Here is a 21,414-nt window from a genome sequence, read left to right as displayed (position 1 = left end):
TCAAGCTTTGCAAGTAGCTCTGGAGATCATCTGGTCTACCCGCTTGCCACTGATCTCAACCCACCCGGACAGATACGTGTCTCAGAACTGCAATCGGAGGGGACCCCAGCTTTGTGGTGTGAGCTGCCCTCATGAGAAATCTGTCCTGCTTTCATTTCAGCCTCAATCACAGCATTTGGTGCTCAATAATGATCACTCAGAGCTGTAGGAAGCCTTTGCCAATCTGAGAAACCAGGGAGACAGAAGGGACCAAATCTAGTCGTAAATAAATAAATAAGGAGTATTGTGGAACCCAAGGGGAGAGGCACAAAGGAGCTTGATTAAGGTATAGGTATAGGTAGGGGGCAGGAGGAGAAGGGGACGACAGAGGGTGAGATGGCTGGATGGCATCACTGACTCAATGGACGTGAGTCTGAGTGAACTCCAGGAGTTGGTGATGGATAGGGAGGCCTGGTGTGCTGCGATTCATGGGGTTGCAAAGAGTCGGACACGACTGAGCGACTGATCTGATCTGATCTGATAGGACGATCCCAGATTGAAGGCAAAAAAACAAACAAACAGCTGGGAACCAGGACTAGAGAAAAAATCCACAATGGGAAGGCCAGTTACTTCATGGGAGGTTTTAATGTCTAAGGCTCCCCCCGCCCCCTTCTAATTACTTCATGCCACGGGATGGTAACCAGTCTGCTTTGTTTACTGTGTTCAGGCGCTCATTTTAACACTGAGACACTTCCCTTACGCTTCTTCCTGCCATGTGCCTTCCTTATATGTTCTAGAAATTTTGCAAAGACCAAAATCTTCTCCTCTAGGTTTTTTCCCGACTGGAGTTGCATGCTGATTCGAGCCATATTCAGCCAGGAAGCCCTCTTCCCGTCTTTAAAACAAGAGGCATACCCTTCTGAGAAGACTGCGCTACAGTTTCCTTTGTCTGTGTTGCTAACGAACAAGGAGGCCCCATTGCAAAACGGCGTTTCATGAGCAGAGTGGGGCTGATAGCACCTCTTGCCAAATGTGACTGTGTGTAGTTGTGTGGGGGTGTGGGGGGAAACAGCTTTGTCAAGCGGAGGGCTGAGGGAGGCAGCTCTGGGGAATTTTTAGCAACTGCAGCATGGTGTGGTGGAAAGAATGTTTGCCTGGGAATTTGGAGACCTGGCTGTACCTCTGACATACTGTGTGACCTTGGACAAGTCACTTGACCTCTCTGGGCCTCAGTTTCCTCATCTTTTAAGGGGACAAAGGGAGGAGGCTGGCAGATCTCCAAGGATCCCTTCGACCCTATACATCTTCACTTCTCTGGCTGGGATTTGGGGTTTAGACCTGAGCCAACAAGTAACCAATCCCAGGGACTTTCGAGAGGCAATCGAGAGGCCAGAACAGCTGCTTCAGGGAGTGGTTGGTCCTTGATTAAGGCTCAGATAATTAGCTCAGTTCCCCAGTAAGCCTTCTGAAATTAAGAAAGAAAAAGATGTTTCGTGTCAAAAAAAAGCAGTCGGTGTTTCTGAAAACTGACTGGCTCTGGGCTTTGTAGACTGCACAGGCAGAATGTCCCTCCCTCTATAGCAGAGCAGCTCACAGTACTGACACTGGAGTTGGTGCGGCCGGGGCTTGAACTAGCTAAGCAGTCTTGGGCATGTTCTTCAGTAGTCACCTGTGTCCTTGGGCTGCGGGAGGATCAAATAAGGTGTTACGTGCCAAGCTTAGAGGACGTGCCTGGTCTTGAATAACCACTTTAAAAGCCATTATTCTGATTACTTATGGCTGATTCGAACTTCCCTAGTGGTTCAGAAGGTAAAGAATCTGCCTGCTGTGCAGGAGACTGAGGTTTGATCACTGGGTCGGGAAGATCCCCTGTAGAAGGGAATGGCAACCCCCTCCAGTATTCCTGTCTGGAGAATCTCACAGACAGAGGAGCCTGGTGGGCCTCAGTCCATGGGATCCCAGAGTCGGACATGACTGAGCAATTAAGCAGGCATGCATTTACAAACCACTGCCAAAACTAAAGCCATGGCCATTTTATTATGGTCCCTGATTCTTTGGGTCAGGGTGTGGGACATGGTTCCGTAGGATGGCTCATCTCTGCTTCCAGATGTGTGACATGTCATAGAGAGAAGGGAATGACTATGGGACACTTGAATGGGTGGATACTAAAATCATCTTCAGGCTGTTCACCCATATGTCTGGCACCCAGGTGGTTTAACTTGAAGACGGCTCTGTGGGGATTGTTGACTAAAGTGCCCGTGTGTAACCCCTCGATGTGGCTTGAGCTTCCCTGAAGCATGAGGGCCTTAGAGTGATCTAACTTCTTATATAGAGGCTCAGAACTCTAAGAACCCTTGGGTCAGTAAATAACCCAGGAGCTACATGATTTTCTATAAACTAGCCTTAGAAGTAACATAGTGTCCCTTTGGTGTATTCTATTGCTGTATACAACTGCATACTAGCCCAGGTTAAAGAGGAGGAACCTTCCTTCTGGAAGGAAGAAGTCTCAAAGAACCTGTGGCCATGTTTATAAAACCTAATAGTCATATAGTTATCATGATTATTTTCCATACCTTGTAAATAATATCCTAACAAGATTAAAAGCTTCTTGAGGGCAGAGGCTGCGTTTCTGTATGGGTTAAGTACAATGCTCGTGAAAATAAAATGAAGTCAATGCATTTTTAAAAATCAAATTGAATTAGATAGGCAGGAGGTTTGGTGGAAAGTCCCTCAGCTTTTAAAGCCAAAGAGATTTGGATTTAAAAAAACCTGGGCTAAAAATGTGCCTTTTGTCAAATTATCAATAATGGTCTTTCTAGACTCAATTTTCTTATCAAAAAAAAAAAAAAGACAATAATAGCTATTTCAAGGACTGTTATAAGAATTAGCAAAATGCCCAACATGTAGTTGATGCTAATGGGCATTGTGAGGCATCCTGGCACTGCAGCAAGCACACAGATGCTCAAGCTGGCAGCTCTGGTTTCAAGTCCACTGCTTGTTGTCCTGTAGCGATAGACAAGTCCTTCTATTATGTGGAGTCCTAGGAGCCTCGTCTGTAAAATGGGTATAATGGTAAATACCTTTTAGGCTTATTGTGAGGATGAGAAATTCATCAGCTAAAGCTTTTAGCTCAGTCCCTGACACTTAGTAGAGACTTAATACGTAGTACCTATAAATTGGGCAGCTGCAGCTAACAGTTGTAGTTCTCTTGTTTGTATATTGAATCATCCACAAATTTATGCATTGAACATTATATATTTAATTACACAATAGCCTCGTTTTCCAAGTCCCTGCATTCTAGGGCCTTTTGATGTTTAGATCTGGGAGGATACCCTTATGGGATAGAGAGCTGGTCCTGTTTTGGTAAGGAGCCAGCTAGGGACAGTGCCAGCTAGGAGGAAGAGAAGGGGATGACAGAGGATGAGATGGTTGGATGGCATCACTGACGCGATGGACATGACTTGAAGTAGGCTCTGGGAGTTGGTGATGGACAGGGAAGCCTGGCGTACTACAGTCCATGGAGTCGCAAAGAGTTGGACATGACTGTGCGACTGAACTGAACTAAACTGAGGGACAGTGCTCTGTTTAAATACTTCCACAACTGACCTTTTGCTTTTGACCCCGGAGCGCCCCCTGCCTTCCTCCAGTAATAACCATTTTTTCTGGAATAACCACTCAGTTCTTTTTCCTGTTGGATCTAGACTCTTTCTTACTATTGTGCACAGTAGTAGTGTCAGTCACTCAGTCACGTCCGACTCCTGAGACCCTGCAGACCATGGACTGCAGGACCAGGCTCCTCTGTCCATGGAATTCTCCAGGAAAGAGTACTGGAGTGGATGGCCATTTCCTTCTCGGGGGATCTTTCCAACCCAGGGATCCAACCCAGGTCTCCCGCATTGCAGGTAGATTCTTGACTGTCTGAGCACCAGGGAAGCCCACTGCTGTGTGACTGTGGGCAAACATGCTGGCTCTTACCTGTGTCTGTCTTTGTTGTTGTATTTTTAAAAAGCACTGTTTTCCTGGCTCAAGATTGGTGGATTCTGCCAGCCGTGTCTGTGTGGTGCCAAGCAAGGACATAAGGCTTAATTTTTCCAGGTAGTTTCTGGGATCTGAGCTCAGTCAAGAGCTTCTCCTTTTCTTCCCTAAGATCTCCTAAAAGCCTTTTAAAAATAATTCTAGATAATCTGATCAAATAAATTGACCTTGTTCTTAGAAAAATGCACAAACTCACAATATTTTGCAAATGATTTTGAAGCCATTCACAGTCATTTTTCTGGGTGGCAATTTTATTCTGAATGACCCTATCTGTTTCAACAATTACATGAACTGGGTTTTTGCTGTGTTCCAGTTGAGGTTCATGGACTTCGCAGGTGGCTCAGTGGTAAAGAATCTGCCTGCCAATGCAGAAGGTGTGGGTTGGATCCCTGGGTCTGGAAGATCCCCTGGAGGAGGCAATGGTAAACCATTGCAATATTCTTGCCTGGAGAATCCCATGGACAGATGAGCCTGGCAGGCTATAGTCCATGGGGTCACACAGAGTCGGACACGACTGAGTGACTGAGCACGCACACACGCATGCTCTTAAGGTTCGTAGTGCACCTGTGAGAGGGTCTCTGTCTTCATGCTTTTGTAAGTCCCTCCATCCCCTTGATCAGAGGAGGCTTGTGTTGTGGCTGCCGAGGATTCAGCCTCGCTTCCTAGAAGAGTGTCGTCTTTTGCCCCCATGGGATACAGTCTGGTGGATTTGTAATCAGGGACCTTCCCTTCTCCAAGTCAAGGGATCGGCTCATAGCCCAAGTCAGGTCTGTCTGGGACTTTCTCCTGGAACTGGAATCTGAACCAGAGGGGCAAAGAATTGGACAAGATGTCTTGCCATATCATCTAAGTACTTGTGCAGGGACCAAACATCCCTGCTTTCCCTTCCTCAGACCTGATTTTAAGATTCCCATTGGCTCCAGAAGACCCTTATGCCTTCCAGTGAATCCCCTTCTGCTGAAGATTACAAACTTACAACCAAATAACTCTAACTGAGAAAGCCACAGACAGCAAACTTTGGGGAGAAAGTGGCATAATGAGAAAGATTATGCCTGGCATTTGGAGAAAGGCAGACTCCGGTTTGAATCACAGTATTACCATTCACCAGCTGGGCGCCCTTAGGCAAGTTCACTTTGCTCTTAGGATGTCAGCATCATTGTAAAATAACGGTAATGAGTCTTGAAATTCAGATTCTCTGACTTGGTTGTGTGTTGGAATCACCTGGGGAGATTTAAAAATTACTGATCCTTGAATTCCATCTCTAGTGATTCTGTTTTAATGATTTTGAGGTGCTTCCTGGATGTTGTGATTTTTGTAAAGTTCCCAGGTATTTCTGATGTACAGCAGTGTTTCAGAAAACTGACCTAAAGAGAAGTTCCCAATTATAGAGAATACTAAATGAGATAAGTTATGTAAAACACTTAGCATTATGTTGCTGTTATTCAGTCGCTAAGTTGTGTCTGGCTCTTTGCAACCTCCTGGACTGCAGTGTGCCAGTTTTCCCTGTCCTTCACTATCTCCCCAAGTTAGGTAGCTTTATCTAGGGATTGATAAAAGTCACTCTCCTTTCCTTCTTAAGGTGAGCTCGAATCACTTGCTTTTGCTTCTAGCACAGTTTTCTTTGTTTGGAGTAGTCATAGCAATGCATGACAACCATGGTGCAATATAACCCTGATTATTTATACCACTTGAGGTGAAGGCCAATCGTCAGTGTAGCCAGAATTATAGAATATACAAAAATGTGATTATTTTCATATCCATGGAATAACTAGGGCGAGTTCAACAATGCTTTCTGAGAACATTCTATGGACTAACTGCTTTAATGGATAGATGAAATTGATTTGTAATTACTATGGCAACAGCAGAATGGAATGATGTCTTCCCAAGGGACCTGGATTAAGACCCAAGAGGATTCTTTCCCAGGTCTGCCCTGCAACCTGCAGCGTGACCTTGCCTCAAGCAGTTTAGCTCTCAAGTTCTCAGTTTCCCCGGATCCTATTATCTAGCTGGTGCAGCTTCAACAGTATCTTTTAAGGAAATATATCGATGTGACTGTTATTCAGACAAGGATGAAAAGAATCTATAGGAAGCAGAGTGAAAGCAGGGCCTTGAAACTCTTGGAGGAGATACCATCTATGTATCTGTGCGCTGTTTCTCCTGTCTGCTGCCCCCTTAGCTCCTACCCCACAGCCTCCCCCACGTCTTGCCTTCTAGAAACTTCCAAACCTCTGTCTTTATAAGGGGCTTCTCTGGCGGCTCAGATGATAGAAGAACCTGCTTGCAATGCAGAAGACCCAGGTTTGATCCCTGAGTCAGGAAGATCCCCTGGAGAAGGGAATGGCTACTCACTCCAGTATTCTTGCCTGGAGAATTCCACAGACAGAGAAGCCTGGCAGGCTACAACAGTCCACGGGGTCGCAAAGAATGGGACGTGACTGAGCGATTAGCACTTTCACTACTTTATAAAGTCTTTTCTGCAAAGAGGATGCAAAGGGAAAATGTCCATCTCCCCAGGGCTTCTCTGCCTCAGTACTGTTGACATTTTGAGTGGGATACCTTCTTGTCACTGTGGGCTGTCCTGTTCATTTTACAGTGTTTAGCATCATCCCTGACCTCTACTGGCTGGACTGCAGAAGCACCCCTCCCTAGTCTGACAACCAAAAAGTGTCTCCAGACATTGCTGGTTGTCGCCTGGGGGACTGGATCCCTTCTGGTGGAGAACCGCTGCCCTCCCCATCTCAGTGACGTGTATCTGTGTTCATAAAGCATCCGTGTGTGCACGGTGGTCCACCTCCGTAGCACACTCGGGGATGTGCTCAGACGGCCGTGAGCCTTGCGTGTCACTGTCAGGAGTGGGGTCTGAGTTGCAGAGAAGTCAGTGTAACAGTAATAGCGCCCACACCTGCCCTTTCCTGAGGGTTTGTTCTGTGTCACAGGCACAGCTAAGCGCTTGATGCGTTACATTGTCTCCCTTAAAGCTTCACATTGACAGGATTTGCAAGCCGGTGGCCAGTGGACAGAACCAGCCCTCCAAAGCGCCATGCTTGGCTCATGTGATGTTGACTCATATATTGGTGTTCTTTAGTGTCGGTGTCTGTTTTCTTTTTTTAAGATGTATTTATTGATCGGGCTTCTCACTGCAGTGGTTTCCCTTGGTGCAGAGCACGGGGTCTAGGCACGTGGGCTCAGTAGTTGTGGTGCGTGGGCTTAGTTGCTCCGTGACATGCGGCCTCTTCCTGGACCAGGGATGGAACCCATGTCCCCTGCATTGGCAGGCTAATTCTTTTCCCCTGAGCCCCACCGACTGACACTAGAGAAGCCCTAGTATCAATTGCTTATCAACATTTCAAGATTGAGTAAATTCATATAAAAATCTATTTCTGTCTTCCTTCTTAAAAAAAATTGGAAATGTTTGTAGCAGGGGGTCAGCTTGGCTCTAGGGCAGTGGTTGACTAGCGTTTAGATGAGGCCTGTCTGGCTTTCCGCACAGTCTGACCGCTCCCTATTGTGACCCCAGTGCTGAGACTGTGTGTCCGCTGTCATTTGGCATCATTACTTTTCTTTTCTCAGCCCAACTTCCCTCATTGATGTCATCTGCCAGGCTCCTCTAGGCTGTCATATCTGTGGCTCCTTCCTTATACTACACAGAGTTGGCATATATTACTGTTTTCATTTTAAAGATGGGAAAGCTGAGGCTCACCCAAAGGAAAGCTCTGGTCCAAATTCATACAACAGATAAGCAGCAAAGCTTATCTGGAACCTAAGCCTTCCTACCTCGCCAGCATCGCCCTGCCTGGCATCACAAAGCAGCCACGAGCAGTCTCCCTGCATCCCGGGATGCTCTGGCCGGATCTTCTGCACCTCAGGGTTTCCTTGGAGGACCACATCTAGTGTCCTTCTGCTCACCAGGAAACCCGCATGTCCCTGAGATGGGAAGACTGTCCTCTGAGTGTAGCTCCCAAGCTGCGTCTTTCCTGTGTCTGTGCCACTCTTTGGTCTGTGTCCAAAAGCTGCTCGCACACTCCCACGTAGCTGTGGGGCCAGCTGGTGAGTGTGCTTCTGCCTGAGACGAGGCCGCTTGCCTGCGGGGAGGATGTGATTGCTTTAGGAAATTAAGTGGGAGTGATTAATTAGGAAATGTACTGAGGACTAAGGAAAGAAATAGAAAAAAAAAAGGAAAAAATGGAACCCTAAATAGAGAAAGCTTCTGGCCACATGGCTAAGGATACTGAATTCAGTGGAATTGAAAGTATATGATCCTGTTTGTTTTTTTTTTTCCCCCTGCTGTTACTTTGATATATAAGGATGCTGGAAAAAATCATAAAATCAGCTGATCCAACCTCTCTTTTCACCAAATGAAGGCTCAGAGAGACTGGCAGCTTTACAAGAACAGCAGGGCTTGGGACTCAGAAGAAAGACCTGAGTTTGATTTGTGCCACATTCTTACAGGATGTGCAATCCCAGAAGTCTCTAAGTCTGGGTTTTCTCCTTGAAATCAAGGTGGCATTGCCTATCGCCAAGGGCTGTAGAAGGGTACTAGCGACCAAAAGCAGGTGCAGTGACAGCTAGTGAGTAGCGAGTGCCAGGCACCGTTCTAGCACTGACTCGTGCTTTCTTACTGTTCACAACAGTCCTATCGTTAGCTCGGTTTGTAGGTGAAGAACAAAGGCACTGAGAGGATACATGATTTACTCTGTCCCGAAGCTAGTATGTGGTAGAGGCAGGTTTCCCAGGCAGCCTGAGCCCAGAGTCCACGTACTCAACCACTAAGCACTCTGTCTCATGCATCTGATGTAATGTGTAGATAACATTATATAATCAGTCAATAAAACAGGACATTTGTGTATGATATGATTAATATACAAATTATCTATAATATAATAAGTATATATAATATAGTAATTATATATATATATATATATAATGGGATGCAAGGAGCTCAAACCACTCAATCCTAAAGGAAATCAATCCTAAATATTCATTGGAAGGACTGATGCTGAAGCAAAAGCTCCAATACTTTGGATACCTGATGCAAAGAGCCACTGATTAGAAAAGACCCCGATGCTGGGAAAGATTGAAGGCAGGAGGAGGAGGGGACGACAGAGGATGAGATGGGTGGATGGCATCACTGACTGAAGGGACATGAGTTTGAGCAAGCTCTGGGTGATGGTGAAGGACAGGGAAGCCTGGCGTGCTGCAGTTCATGGGGTTGCAAACAGTTGGACACAACTGAGCTTCTGAACAACAAGAACATAAATGTATTCTAGGTCAAACCCTATGGAGTTGGTATTTTTGTTCTAGGGAAGGTTGAAGAGTAGTGATTTTATAGAATTCATCCTAATATATGCTACACCAGTCACAGCAATTTCCCCTTCTCTCGGCTTCCTCAGGAAGTTCCTATCTGTGAACCACAAAATGGACGGAGGAGGAGAGGGTGCCTTTCCCTCCTCATGGCGGGTGCTGCCGCACCCAGTACCATCACACCCGTGCATGGAAAGCATCCAGCACAGTGCTCAGCGAGTCATACCCATTTATCGCCTGGTGACGGACCTGCTGAGTCCTCCTGTCTCACTCCTTCCACCCCACCCCCAGGGGACTTGGCTTTTGACTTGAGAGTGTTCATACACAATAAAACTTTTAGGGTACAGGTGAGGTTTTGGACCCAGGAGCTATACTTTATTCCATGGGACTTTGGTATTTTCAGCATGCTTCAGTGTAGTACAGAGCCTGCTGCCAATCCAGGCTGAGCGCCGTGGCCTTTCAGACACGCGAGAGTTACGGGGCTGCCGGCACGCACTCCACCCCCCCAGCCTCCTAGCTCCTTTCTCGGTGTTTGCTCTCGGGTCCTCACGGAACAGCCCCCCTTGCTGTTCTTACTGAATTGCGGCTTGTCAGTCAGCCTTGTCTTTGGAAACTCTGCCCACCTCCAGTTCCTAACTGTGGGTTTTAATGCAAGGAGTGTGCTTTCTGACCTCTTGAGCTGTGGTTCTAGGTCTCTGCAGGAGCGCTGTGCTCATGACCCTGCTCTCTTGCCCAAGGAGCTTAGGGGAGTCAGTGGCCCCAGCAGAGAAGATGCAGGCAGAACCCCTCGTCTCCAGTCCCTGGGTGCCCTGGCAGCACCCCTGGGTGGGCACTGGCTGTCCTTCCAGGTTGGATCTCTGGGCCGGGAAGACCCCCTGGAAAAGGGAACGGCAACCCACTCCAGTACTCTTGCCTGACTCTGTGGAGTCGGACTCGACTGAGTGACTAACACTTTCATTTTCCAGTCAGCCTAGAAAATCGTGAGGAGACTAAGTTGGCCCTCATCCTGGGGGAAGCCATTCTGTCTCCCCAGGGATCTTGGGGATCGGAGGAGGTGCCTGAAGGGGGTCGGGTTTTGGGGGTCTGTGCACTGATACTGGGGCTTAATAGTGACAAGAAAAGCTGACTTTTATTGAGACCTCACATGCGTCAGGCACTGTGCACAGTGTTTCTTTTCTTTTTTAAAAATTAATCAATTTAATTGGAGGCTAATTACTTTACAGTATTGTGGTGGTGTTTGCCATACATTGGCATGAATCAGCCATGGGTGTACACGTGTCCCCCTGTCTGGAAACCCCCTCCCACCTCCCTCCCCATCCGATCCCTCTGGGTTGTCCCAGTGCACCAGCTTTGAGTCCCCTGTTTCATACATCGATTTCTTATTCACTTCATCCTCACAAGAATAGGATTAGGTCCTGAGGCACAGAGGATAGATAGCTTGCCATGGTAACCTATGTGTCAATGGTGGAGCCGTAATTCAGGCCAGTCAGTTTGACTCATAGTTTTGATTTCTTAGCCACCCTTCTCTACAGCCTATAGACTTCTTACTTTTGAGTTTCCACTTAGTAGGCTTCCCCGATTCTAAAGCAGCAGGTTTTACTGATTCCTAGGTGTGAAAAAGCGGAGAAGGCGATGGCACCCCACTCCAGTACTCTTGCCTGGAAAATCCCATGGATGGAGGAGCCTGGTGGGCTGCAGTCCATGGGGTCGCGAAGAGTTGGACACGACTGAGCGACTTCCCTTTCACTTTCATGCATTGGAGAAGGAAATGGCAACCCACTCCAGTGTTCTTGCCTGGAGAATCCCAGGGTCAGGGGAGCCTGGTGGGCTGCTGTCTATGGGGTCACACAGAGTTGGACACAACTGAAGTGACTTAGCAGCAGGTGTAAAAAAGAATTGCAGAAAGGTGGTTCAGGTGGTCCCTGAATGAAAGCCCTGAGATGGTAGTGGTCTCGGTTGCTGCCTGGATCTCCTTTGTGAAGCTGTACTTTTTTGTGCCAGTTCCACATTGCGTCACTGGGAGAGTTGTCCCGGACGTCAGGTCCAAGGGGGTGAGACGGTGCTATCACCAGGAGAGCCTTTCGTTCATTCGTCCAGCACAGCTGCACTGGGCGCACCCATGTGCCCCTGTGTGCCCTGCTGAGCGAACCATTTCTTACCTCACCAGCTTTCTCTTACCAAAACGTAACCTGCATAATGGCTTTAGTCAAAACAATTAAACAAAAACCAAGAACTCAGAAAATCACAAGTACTGGCGAGGATGTGAAGAAATGAGAATACAGTGCAAAATGATACACCTTTTGTGTAAAGCAATATGGCAGTTCCTCAGAAAGTGAAACACAGATTTGCCATATCTAGCCTACTTTTGAGTAGTTTGACTCAGCAGTAAAGAATCCGCTTGCAATGCAGGAGACCCCAGTTCAATTCTTGGGTCAAGAAGATTCCCCTGGAGAAGGGATAGGCTATCCATTCCAGTGTTCTTGGTCTTCCCTGGTGGCTCAGTGGTAAAGAATCCACCTGTGGTGCAGGAGCGGCAGGAAATGTGGGTTTGATCCTTGGGTCAGGAAGATCCTCAAGAAGTGCATGGCAGCCCACTCTGGTATTCTTGCCTGGAGAATCCCATGGACAGAGCAGTCTGGTAGGCTACAGTCCATAGGGTCACAAAGAGTCAGACATGACTGAAGACTTGGCATGCATGCATGCATACTCAAATGAAAGCAGGGACTGAAACAGGTATTGCAGCATTATTTACAGTATCCAAGAGGTGGAAATAACTTGTGTTCATCAACAGATGAGATACATACATACAATGGAAAGTTATTCAGCCTTAAAAAGGAATGGAGTTCTGATACATGCTACGACCAGGATGAACCTTGAAAACATTATGTTAAGCAAAGTAAATCAGAAACAAAAAGACAAATATCATGTGATTCCACTCATATGAAATGTCCAGAATAGGCAAATTTATAGACAGCAAGTAGATTAGAGGTTATTAGAGGCTCATGGGAGTGGAGAATAGAAATTAGTGCTTAATGTGTACAGAGTGTCTGTTTGGGTTGATGAAAAATTTTTGGAAAGTGAAGTCGCTCAGTCGTGTCCGACTCTTTGTGACCCTGTGGACTGTAGCCCCCAGGCTCCTCCATCCATGGGATTTTCCAGGCAAGAATACTGGAGTGGGTTGCCATTTCCTTCTCCAGGGGATCTTCCTGACCCAGGGATCGAACGCAGGTCTCCTGCATTGCAGGCAGACGCTTTAACCTCTGAGCCACCAGGGAAGCCATATGATAAGATAGTTGTGCGTCATTGTTAAGTGTACTTATGCTACTGAATGGTTAAAATGGGAAGTTTTATATATACTTTACTGCAGTGTAATGAAAATGGTCTCATCACAAGAGAAGGAAAAAGTCTGTTTGTAAAGGAACGGCATCTTACAGAAATCCCTTTCTTATTCCCCTCAGCACCCAGGCCTTATGCCTAGCACAGGGCCTGGCACATAGTAGATGCATATTTCTTTCTTTTTCTGTTTTCTAAACCAAACTGAGAACAGACTAATTCCATTTGTAGTCGGAAATGGCAGTGAGGCAGTTGAGTGTATATTTTACTGCCATGGCAACTGTGGAACACTGTGATGATACATGTGAAAATGCAGTGATATTTTTGGCAGGTGAGGTCAGCTGAAGGTAACATGGCCCATGGCAGGTAAACATAAGGTTTGAGGGAGTGTGAATTATTAGTAATTGTTATAAAAACTCAGAATCCTCACCAGCCTGTGCCCTGTTTGTTCTGGTTGAGAGTGTCCAGGGAGCTCTTTGGACCAGTTGAACCACAAGGAGTGAGAGGAGGAAGTTGGTATTGAACTTGAGGAATCTCGGCTAGATGCTCTCACTGGAAGACAAGAGGCCATCCACTCTCCCCTCCATTCATTCATGACACAGTTCAAATCCTCAGGAATGGCGTTTGTGAGTCTAAGGATCTCCTTGACAGCTGGTATCTGGGAGAAAGAAAAAAGAAGATCACAATTTGGCATTTAAGGAAATAGACCTGGGAGGAGATAAAAGAGATCCGTCTTGCTGTGTTGTTTCATGGGCCAAAATGCTTCTTTTAAAAGAAAATGATTTCTAAAGGCTGACATGAATTGTGCATTGCATTCAGTTCTCCTGCTGTTTCCAGGCTTAGGTAACCCTTTTTGGATGGGAAAGGAAAGTCTCCTGCCTCCCCTCCCCTCTGACAGCTCTCCCCCCACCAATACACAAGTAGACACACAGACATGCAGTACACCCGCTGAATCATTAGTAAGTGAGGAGCAGCCTGGGAATCCAGACCTGATCTCCTGCAGGGAGATCCTCCTGTGGCGAGCCTGTCTCCAGCCCACTTGTGACTTCCCTCTTCCAGACTCAGAGTTCTTAGCCCCATCCCCTCTGATGTGCAGTGTGACACAGTGGTGCCGTGAAGGAGCCTGGCTCACTTCCTCTGCCACTGCCACCGGCAGAACCCCACTTGGAAGGGTCTTCCCCACAGACAGCCTCTGGGGGAAATCTGGGGGTTACTTCTCAGTAACATGATGACCAGGGGGTTGAATTAGGGCTAAATTTGAACCCAGGCTTTGACACTCGATAGTCATTTCACTTCGGTGAGTCACTCAACATCAGTCCCCCAGTCTGCAGAACGGGCACAGTGATGGACACCTCTGCCCCAGGGTTCCCGCATCAGGCACCTCTACATGAGGAGCATTTGCACACGGCCTGCAGGTAGGCCGCTGCCCACTCCATGGCAGCTCTTGCTCTGATGGAGAGACCAGCAGCCACTTTGTGCCATGTGGATCTGGTGCTGGAGCGTGCCACTGCTGGTCTGCTTGACAAATCCCCGACAGCCTTAATTTATCAGGGGTCACGGCAGCACCCAGCTCCGTGCCGTGATACAGAGAGCTAATGTGTAGAGATCAGTTGCTGTATTTATGCCCCAAGCTGCTTTACATACATGATCATGCTCAAGTCTCATCCCAACTCTGTGATGTTGACATTATACCCATTTTTAGAAGAGAAAACTGAGACTTGTGTGCATGTGTGTGCTCATCGTGTCCTTCAGACTCCTCTGTCCGTGGGAATCTTCCGGCAAGAATATTGGAGTGGGTTGCCACATCCTCCTCCAGGGAGTCTTCCTGACCCAGGAATAGAACCTGGGTCTCTTTTGCCTCCTTCATTAGCAGGTAGATTCTTTACCACTGTGCCACACATATGCAATCTGAGGCTTGTGTGTGTGTGCTCAGTCGTGTCCCACTCTTTGCATTCCCCCTGGACTGTAGCCAGCCAGGCTCCTCTGTCCATGGAGTTTTCCCAGCAAGAATACTGAAGTGGTTGCCACTTCCTTCTCCAGGGGATCTTCCCCACCCAGGGATCAAACCCATGTCTCTCACATCTCCTTGGCAGGTGGATTCTTTACCGCTACACCACCAGGGAAGCCCAAACTGAGGCTCTCTGGGGTTAAATGACACACCCAGGACCACTCACCTAGTAAGGACTGGCACCCAGACATCTGATGCCAGAGCTCACGTGCTGTTGTAAAACACCCCTTCCTTGGGGTCATGTTGGAGGCTGAGCCAGGAGATGGCTGTCTCAAGATGTACCGTGTGTTCTGACCACTCAGTCTCAGAAGCCGTCGTCCTGTCTTGGACATCTCTGCATTTGCCCAATGAGTGGGGTCCTCATTCTTTGTTGCTTTTCTAAGTTTGCCAAGCTCGTTCCCCATCAGTCATTCTTTGATTAGTTCATCCTTTCATTCTTTCCGTCAACATTCATTTTGCGGACCAGCTGCTTTGTATCATGCCTACTAGGGCCGGAGATCATTTATTGAGTATTTATTAGGCCCCAGGCACGTCCTAGTGACATTTACGCATTGTCCAGTGTCCTCTTCATGCTTATCACTGCTTCACAGCTGATGAAACAAAGGCCCTAAGGAGGTTAAAGCTGTTGCTTAAGGTGTCCAGATTATGCCAGACCCTGGATTCAAATCCTTTGAGCGCTTCACCAATGCTAGACCCAAGAAGATGTCTTTGCTTTTCCAACTCATATAACATTAATTAGTCTTCTAGGTGAACATGCATCAGAATCGCCTAGAAGCCTTGTTAAAACACAGATTGATTGGCCTCGCCTCAGAGTTGCCAATTCAGTAGGTTGGGATGAAGCCCAAGAACGTGCATTTCTAACAAATACCCACGTGAGGCTGACGCTCCCAACTGGGGGACCCTGCTCTGGGAACCACTGCTCTAGGCCAAGTCCTTTCAGGACAGGGATTCTTTGTTGACAGAACAAATTGTGCTCTATAATTACACAGTGCCCGACACAAAGTCATTGCTAGGTATGTATTTGTTATTTTAAATTGTTCAATCGCACAGTCATTTTTCCTTTGTATACCTTGTTCTGTTTTTATTTCTAAATGTACAAATTATTAGGCTTTGCCATTTAGGGTTTAAACTCACAGGGATCAGGAATTTCACCTTATACTTTTTAGCACCTTTTGCAGAACCTTGCATACACGGGGTGTTACGTAAATATTAGCCGGTTGGTTAGTGATTCAGAGACCAACATTCTTAAGACTCAAACTCCAAGCCAGTTGATCTGGGAGTACAACTCTTGAAACAATCTCTAGATCCCGAGAAGAGGGGCTGGTATATATTTGATGCTGAGTAGTGTTTGTTGAATGAATATCGCCAGTCTCTAGGGCTTTACGGCCAATAGCCTGAGGGTCTGCCTGATATCTTGGGCCCAGTTTCAGTGTGGAAGCTCAGCCTCAAAGCATAGGTTGGTGGATAGAATTTTCCAGGGCTTTCAGTGCACCAGCAGCAATGATTCTCAATCCTGGCTGCACAATGGAATCAGTGGGGGTGCTCTAAGATGATGGATATGCCTGATGCCTATTCCTGGAGATTCTGATTTCATTGCTCTGAAGCGTGGCCTGGGCAGCAGGGCTTGTAACGCTCCCCAGGTGATTCTAATGTGCTGCCCAGCCGTTGGCTGCGCGCTTTTCTCTGGGGCCATTCAGAGAAAATGGCACCCTCCTCACCTGCGTGCTTCTGGGCTCACACCTGTGCGGTGAAGGGCAGGGCTAGGCAGGCCTCAGTGAGTGGCACCGGGTATGCATCTCTGACTCCAGGGTTGGAAGTCAAGCCTCGGGTGAAAGCTTGGCCATGCCAGGGGGCCCGTGAGAGCCCCGAGCAGCGGGCCTGCTCCCCTTTCCGGGCCACCTTCGGTCGACTGCTGGTCGCCGTCCTCCCTGGCGGACGGGGCTCTGTTTCAAGGCTGAGTGCAGGTGGTGTGGCTGTTGCAAGGCCCGTTTGTTCCCCTCGGCGCAGAAGGGGACGTCCTCCCAGGGGCCTAGGTGTGCGGCTTAGCGTTTGGCATCATGCGCCCCAGCGCTGAGTTTGTTCTTGGGTTTCCTGACTGAGGTGCACACAGCGGCCTGAGCTCTAGGCGCTGGCTGAGAGCAACGGGAAAGACTGTGCCTGAGCCCCACCCCGCAGGCTGCTTGACTCGCACACCCCTGGTGTAATCAGGCATGACAGGAAGGGAGAGGGGAAAGGGCTGGGGCTTACTGGTGTGCACTCAGCCCGGGCCCCTGGGGACCAGGGGATTCAGAAATGCCAGCTGGTCTCAATTTTATTGGAGCCAAGGCTTGGCTCACCTACAGTCATTTGCATCGATTTGTCCCTGTGCGTTCAGCAGACCAGCAGGATCCTGTCTCCCGGAGAGATGGTTGGGTGAGTAATTCTCATTCCCTTCCTTTTTCTCTTCTCATGTGGCCTCAGAAACTGTGTGTTGGAGATGCCATCACGTCACTAAATTTGGCTCACCCACTGTTGTTTGAGAGGTAGCGCTGGGTGATACACTGGGCTGGACACCAGAGCGAGGCCAGGGACGCTGGCCTGGGAGTCTGCGTTAGGCAGGCGAGCATTCAGTCATTCTGGAGTCTGGAGTCAGATCCAGTGTACTGCTTGGGCCAGGGAGGTCCTAGACATGGGTGAGTTGGGCTGCCTGTAGAGCCGTAGGAGTGAAGGGGGCTGATAGGGGCCTCATACCCAGCCAAAAGGTGCTTTTTAAAACTCTTTGCCAAGCAAACGGAACAGGGTCTGTGCAGTGGGACTTTGGGACTGTGGTGGGCAGCCAGTGTCACAGCCTCTTTAGCCACTGGAGGTGGCGAGCACTTAGCTGAGGGGCCACGGGCTGTGTGAGGGGTCTGGAAACCCAGAGCCCAGGACAGACTCATGGTTCTGGAGAGGTCCTCTTGTGGAGCCAGCTTCATCTGCAAACACTGCACGAGGAGGCCACGTGGACTGAGCGTCAGGGAAAACCTGCAGAGTGCAACTAGCCAAACTGGGACTTGACCCGGACCGGTGGGGGGGTTTGGGGGCGTCTGACGATGCTGTCAGTGGGACCAGGCACGCAGCGCTGTGACTCTGGCCTCCGGGTGTGACTGGAAGGCGCCTCTGGCCCTGTAGGAACAGGAGGGGCAGGGAGCAGGGTCCAGGTCCTGACCGCTCTAGTCTTTGCTTCCTCCGTCTTAGATAATTCTGACTGGGACAGCTTGGTGGGCGTCTGTCCTCCCCCACCCAGTCTCCTTTGGGTCTCCCTCTGTCCTCACCTGCCCGCCTTCTCCAGCACTGTGCTCCTTTGCACACACCGCTAGACTGGGACCCAGATCCACTGGGGTGAGCTGAGGGTGGCCCTGAAGGCTTTGCCTGTGCTCTCAGCTTCCACAGCTGTGCCCCCTGTGCCACTGAACCTATGAAGGGTGTCTAGATTGAGGTCTGTATCAGGCTCAGGGGCCTTTCCTACAAGAGATGACAAAGAAACACACAGGCTTGAGCTCGTGGTTTTAGAGTGGCAGATCCCTTTCTCTGGGATCCCAAGGCCTGCCTAGCTTCCAAGGCTTCATTTCTTCTTACGGAGTGCTGCTTTTAGCATCCTTACACAGTTTTATAGGACTCTTTCATTGTTGTTTTTCTTTGTCCATTTACGTGCCCATGTTTTCCACGGAGAGTGCATTGCAGTGAGTGGTTCTTGCGAAGTCGCTTGCCTCCTTCCTAAAACGATTTACCCCCTTGCAGTGCCTCCATGGCCCCAAGCCACGTCAGGGAACAAACCACAGACTGAAATTGCAGCCGTTCAGGAGAGAGGAGTCTTTAATTTGGGCTTAAAATAGCCCACAGCCTGAGAGTTTGAGGGACTGGGAGCAAGGTGTAGTCGCGGGAATGGGTGTTGGGGACCCGCCCCAGGATGAGCGAGCAGGGACTGTGGGCTGGGAGAGAGACAGGCTAGAGGTTAGGGGTCCGGGCCGGAGGCCCCACCGCTTATCTAACTTTACCTTCTTGGGTCTCTTTCAAAATGAAAGAGTGAATGCTGTGCCAGCCTGCCCACTCCATCTGGAATGGAGTTGTCTGCTCCCCTTCTTTCCTCAAAACTCTATTCAGGCGTTCTTGTAATATTGGCTATAAGCAGAGCAATCCTGTTGCTGAACTCTTGGGTCATTATATGTCTCAGGGGTGCATTTCTCACTGTCTACTCCAGGACAGTGCCCCCTGTTGTGTGAGTCACAGAACTGGTCATAATAAGAGCAAGGAGATATTGTTCTGTCCTCTTGATGTGAATAAACTTGCTTAATTCCCAACCCAATCCAAGAAGGAGGACACAGATTATCCCCACTTTACAGACAGGAAAGTGGAGGCACAGACGGTTGAATTCTCCAGAGTTATATCACTAGGTCAGTGTACCAAGTACAGAGTAAGTGTCAATACGACCCCAGTGCCCACACTTAACCATTATGCATCACCTTCCATGTTAATGTTGGGTGGTTTCCGTCCTTCTTGTTATTGTGATGACTGTCTGTCTTAGGTCAGGCTGCTGTAACAAAATACCAGACTGGGTGGTTTAAACAACATTTCTTTCTGATAGTTGTGGAGGCCAGAAACCCAAGACTCTGGTGATGGCGTGGTTGAATTATGGCGAGGGCCCTCTTCCCGGCCTGCAGCTGGCCACTTTCTCTCTGTGTCCTCCGGTGGTGGACAGCATGCTCTGCTGTCTCTTTGTCCTCTTCTAAGGGCACATGTCCCATCATGGGGGCTCCACCCACGTGACCTCTTCTAAGCCAAGTTGCCCTCCAAATGCCCCACCTCCAAGCACCATCACGTGGAGGCTGGGCTCCAGCACATGCATTTTTGAAGGGCACATGCATTCCATCATAACTCTCCGTTTCCTTGTTTTCAACCATTTCTTTGTTGTTTAGTTGCTAAGTTGTGTCTGATTCTTTGCAACCCCGTGGACTGTGCCCACCAGGCTCCTCTGTCCTTGGGATTTCCTGGGCAAGAATACTGGAGTGGGTTGCCATTTCCTTCTCCAGGGGCTCTTCCCGACCCAGGGACCAGCCCCGCATCTCCTGCTTTTTCTTTACCACTGCTTCACCAGTGAAGCCCTTTTCTGCAGAGGACCACCTAGGATATCTAGGCTCTGGGGATGATATACTCCTGCTCTCAACTATTCAACTGCCCTTATGGCGTGGGAGCTGCCATGGCCATCTATAAATAGATGAGCGTGGCTCTGTTCCAAGAAAACTGTATTTATGGGTTCTGAAATTTGAATTTCATATATATTTTTATGTGTCGTGAAATATTATCTTCTTTTGATTTTTTCCAACTATTTAAAAATATAAAAGCCATTCTTAGCTCATGAGCCATAACAAAAATAAGTTGAGGGCTCGCTTTGTCCTGGGGGACATGCGTCCTAGAGGGCAGGGCTGCAGGGAGTTACAGACTGACTTTTAATCTGTGCCTCCCTAGGGTCACTCTCAGCCCTAGCTCTGTCTCCATCCACAAATGCTAATTGAGTGACGCCAAGGTAAGCTCTCCCAGGTACGATGGATGACTCAGGGATACTGCTGGTTTTCAGAGCAGGAGTAAAAAGTTTCCCTTTTGAAAGCATGGGATGGAAATGCAGTCACTGTCACAAGGGTCCCTTCCCGAATGTTTGTAGGAGAGTGAAGAGAGAAGTTTTTTTCGACATAAAGTGGAGGGATTTATTCTTCGCAAATAGACCTACAGAACGTGATTTGTAATAGGAAACAGATTTCCCCCAAAGATAAATGGAATGTCCCCACCTCCCTAACAGAGAAGAGAATTGTTTCCTCTTTACAAAGGAAACAAATTGGATTCTCAAAGGAATAATCAGAGAAGTTTTAAAAATTGTCATAATAAGCAAGATATGGTTTCATGAATGATGAAAGGGAGGTTTGCCTCCCTTGGGTCTGGATGTGCAGGGCCCTTCTCTCCCCCCCTTGGCACTTTATCAGCACCAGATGGGGGAGAGTGGCTCCTGCCTGAACAAGATTGGGGGGGCCCATCCTGGGCCCAGTGTCTCACTATAAAGACATCCTCTTCTTCCAGCTCCTCTTCCATGTGTATCTAAAGTAGGTTCCCACTTCCCAGCCCAGCTTCCATCAGCCACAGTTCATTCTGGCCCGTGGGAGAGAGGATTATGGATGGAGACCTCCCTGAGCAAAGGCATGGTGCTAGGAGTGTGCCTGGTGGGTATGGGGGAGCACCATGGTGGACTGGCTATTTGGGCTACAATTCCAGGCAGCCAGCAATAAGGCTGAGGCCTCTCATCTTGGTGGAGGTGGAGAACCTTGATGGATTGAGGGGCGTGTGCCACATGTGTGGATGAAAAATCAGCTGTTGTGTTTGGCCAAATGCTGCTTGGTATGGGCGCTGAGAGTTGGTATATACATAAAGTTGGGCTTCCCGGGTGGTGCTGATGGTAAAGAACTTGCCTGCCAAAGCAGGCAGCAAAGATGTAAGAGATGCAGGTTTAAAACCTGGGTCAGGAAGATCCTCTGGAGGAGGAAATGGCAACCCATTCCAGTATTCTTGCCTGGAGAATCCCCTGGACAAAAGAGCCTGGTGGTCTACAGTCCATAGGGTTGCAAAAAGTCAGACATGACGGAAATGGCAGCACAGGATTAGCTGGGAGAGGGAGAGATTGCAGTCATTTGATTGAAAAGCCTTAACTCCCTAGCTCTTTGCTGGATTCTGGAGACGTGGATGGGACTACCACC

General features: G+C 48.4%; 1 protein-coding gene across 4 annotated transcripts in view; it reads left to right on the top strand.

Annotated features, from left to right (window-relative positions):
• The window catches only part of SLIT3 (slit guidance ligand 3), a 758,707-nt gene that overhangs the window by 50,239 nt on the left and 687,054 nt on the right, over positions 1-21,414 (top strand). Inside the window, exon 1 of one of the 4 annotated variants that reach the window (XM_059878790.1) lies at positions 12,986-13,014. The exons of the other annotated variants lie outside the window; for them this stretch is intronic. Within the exon in view, the coding sequence (XP_059734773.1) occupies positions 13,001-13,014 (14 nt within the window). The 5' untranslated portion in view covers positions 12,986-13,000. Of the gene's footprint in view, positions 1-12,985; positions 13,015-21,414 lie in introns of those variants that run through there. 4 annotated transcript variants of the gene reach the window in all.

Source organism: Bos taurus, chromosome 20, assembly GCF_002263795.3.
Source record: "Bos taurus isolate L1 Dominette 01449 registration number 42190680 breed Hereford chromosome 20, ARS-UCD2.0, whole genome shotgun sequence".
Taxonomy (NCBI): Eukaryota; Metazoa; Chordata; class Mammalia; order Artiodactyla; family Bovidae; genus Bos; species Bos taurus.
The sequence above is the reverse complement of the archived record's forward strand: the minus strand, read 5'-3'. Positions and strand labels throughout refer to the sequence as shown.